This window comes from Penaeus monodon, chromosome 37, assembly GCF_015228065.2.
Source record: "Penaeus monodon isolate SGIC_2016 chromosome 37, NSTDA_Pmon_1, whole genome shotgun sequence".
Lineage (NCBI taxonomy): Eukaryota > Metazoa > Arthropoda > Malacostraca > Decapoda > Penaeidae > Penaeus > Penaeus monodon.
In genome coordinates, this window is record NC_051422.1 from 2,998,154 (window position 1) to 3,000,653 (window position 2,500).

Consider the following 2,500-nt stretch of genomic DNA (forward strand, 5'->3'; position numbering starts at 1 on the left):
TCAAATCAATTAGAGAACCCCTCCATTGTACAGAGTTCCAAAGACAACTAAAACACAGAATAGAGGAGCTACCTTTGCATGACAACACTGATTCTTATTCAAATCCATGGATACAAGTAACATGTAAACAATTAGCTCAGCTGAACATACCCATAACTAAGACCCTACATGGACGTTCTGTACCCCCGTGGAAAATGTCGGACCTAAGTATATATTATACGACTGCCCCCAAAAAAGACAGTGTCCCCCCTGCTATACTTAAGCAGTATGCACTTGCAATTATAAATGAGCATCTTGAAACTCTATCCAATGCATATGAATGCTACACTGACGGGTCCTTGCAGTCTGGGAGTAGAGCAGGATGTGCTTTTGTTGCATATAAAAACAATATCTTGAAGCACCAGGATTGTAGGAGGGTTCATGACTGGGCTAGCACTACGCAAACTGAGTTGGCAGGAATACTCATGGCCACCGAATTTCTATTGAATCAAGGCTCGGGGTAATATTCTGTGATTCACAGAGTGCTCTCCAGGCTCTGAACACTCTAGACAAAGGTGCAGTTAATATCGCAAATGACATCAGGATAAACGTGTATCGTGCAAAAGAACGAGGCCATGATATACGTTTTGTGTGGATTCCATCGCATGTTGGAATCCCCAGGCATGATCATGCTGATCACCTGGCAAAGTCAGCATGTGACAAGCAAAGTGTGGATATAGATCTTGGGGTACCTATTTCCAGGATTTTATACAATATTAAAGCTTCCTTTAAAGAGGACTTGACTGAGTTAATTAATTCTCAACGCCCTGAAAGCTGTAGCATAAAGCATTATGACCGATTTAGGCAAGATTCATTCACCTATGGTTTATATAAAACAAGAACAAGACAGTGTGATATTGTAACCGCAAGAATCAGGCTTGGATATAGATTGTATTGGCAGCTCAGTACAGTTTGTAATGTCGAAGAAACTAAGTGTAAACTGTGTAATGAAGAATATAAGCGAACGCTTGTACATTATATATCAGAGTGCCATGTGTTACAGCCTTTCAGGCCACCTAGCTTGAGGTATGGAGAACTATGTAACTATTTCATATCCTCTGATGTCTTAGAAGATATACTTATATTATATCCTAAATTTGGAATGTAGCATCACATGACTGCATATCAAATGTAGCAATGCCTTTCCACGCCCAAGCTGTACGCCGGCGTGGCAGATGAGTAGATAAACGACTGTAATTGTTCCTTTCTGTAATTGATATAGTACTTATCATAATAATGTTATAGCCTAAAATTGAAATGTAATACCAGTATATGTTATAACCATGCATCAAATGTACCACAGCTTGCCCACGCCTGTGCAGTTAGCCAGGGTGGTAAATAAAGGACTAAACTAAACTAAACTAAACGTGGGGGGGGGAGGAAGGAACGAGTAGGGAAAGAATGGATTGATAAAGAAATTAGAAATGAGAGGAAACATAATCAGATAGAAGTGAAAATAACCAAAATTGAATATCAGACATTGATTAGATATAAGAAAATAAATTATACATACAGCATGGTATTTTACATATATCTGTATATAAGTATATCTATATCTATGTATATATTTAATTATCTATATATATACATATATACATACACACACACACACACACACATATATATATGTGTGTGTGTGTATATATATATATATATATATATATATATATATATATATATATATATATATATATATATATATATATATATATATATATATATATATATATATATATATATATATGATTAAATAAAGAAAAGAAAAACGAGGAGAAAATAGATTTTGATAAAGGTGCAAAGGAACACGAGGACTGAAAGACCATCGGATGATACGAAGCCAACGTAAGGTTCAAGATTAACGTTAACTTGTAATTAAGCGTCAACATTCTGTTTATAAATATTCATTCCATGATCAACGTGAGATACAAATCCCCTCGAAATGAGACGACATTCAGCTTTCTGCAACAGGAAAGTCAGTTTGCATTAAGCAAACATATCATAAAACCTCAATTGCTCCTTGACATTCAAGATCTTTTTTACACCACGAAAAAAAGTAAAATTCGCATTCTTGATTTCGCATTCTGTATCTGTGCGTTTTTATCCCAACCAATAACCAAAAATGAGATGCGCCAAAATGGAAACTAATTCAGTTTTTTACAACAAATATGAAATCCATTACAGGCGCACATAAGAAAAGAAAGAAACAAAAAAAGAACTATCCTTTTATTTCCCAAATAATTATAATAAATAAATCAACTTTATGTAGCTGTTTCTTGACCTCTCTCGACAGCCCGTGGAGCTCCTGCAGAAGTCCAGGGAGGAGTACCAGGCCGCCCACCCGGGGACGTCCCTCGAGGAGGCTGTGGTCGCCTTCCATCGCCAGGAGAGGAACAGACTCAGTGAGACGCGGAAGGTGGACGGGGGGAGGGGGAGGCAGATAGAGGGATGGGTGGAGGGGTGC

The 2,500-nt window shown here is 37.4% G+C and overlaps 1 protein-coding gene across 1 annotated transcript in view; it reads left to right on the forward strand.

The window, feature by feature from the left end:
• LOC119596047 (coiled-coil domain-containing protein 177-like) overlaps positions 1-2,500 on the forward strand; it is a 16,242-nt gene that overhangs the window by 4,610 nt on the left and 9,132 nt on the right. The window contains exon 2 of the mRNA XM_037945154.1: positions 2,330-2,438. Within this exon, the coding sequence (XP_037801082.1) occupies positions 2,330-2,438 (109 nt within the window). The remainder of the gene's footprint in view (positions 1-2,329; positions 2,439-2,500) is intronic.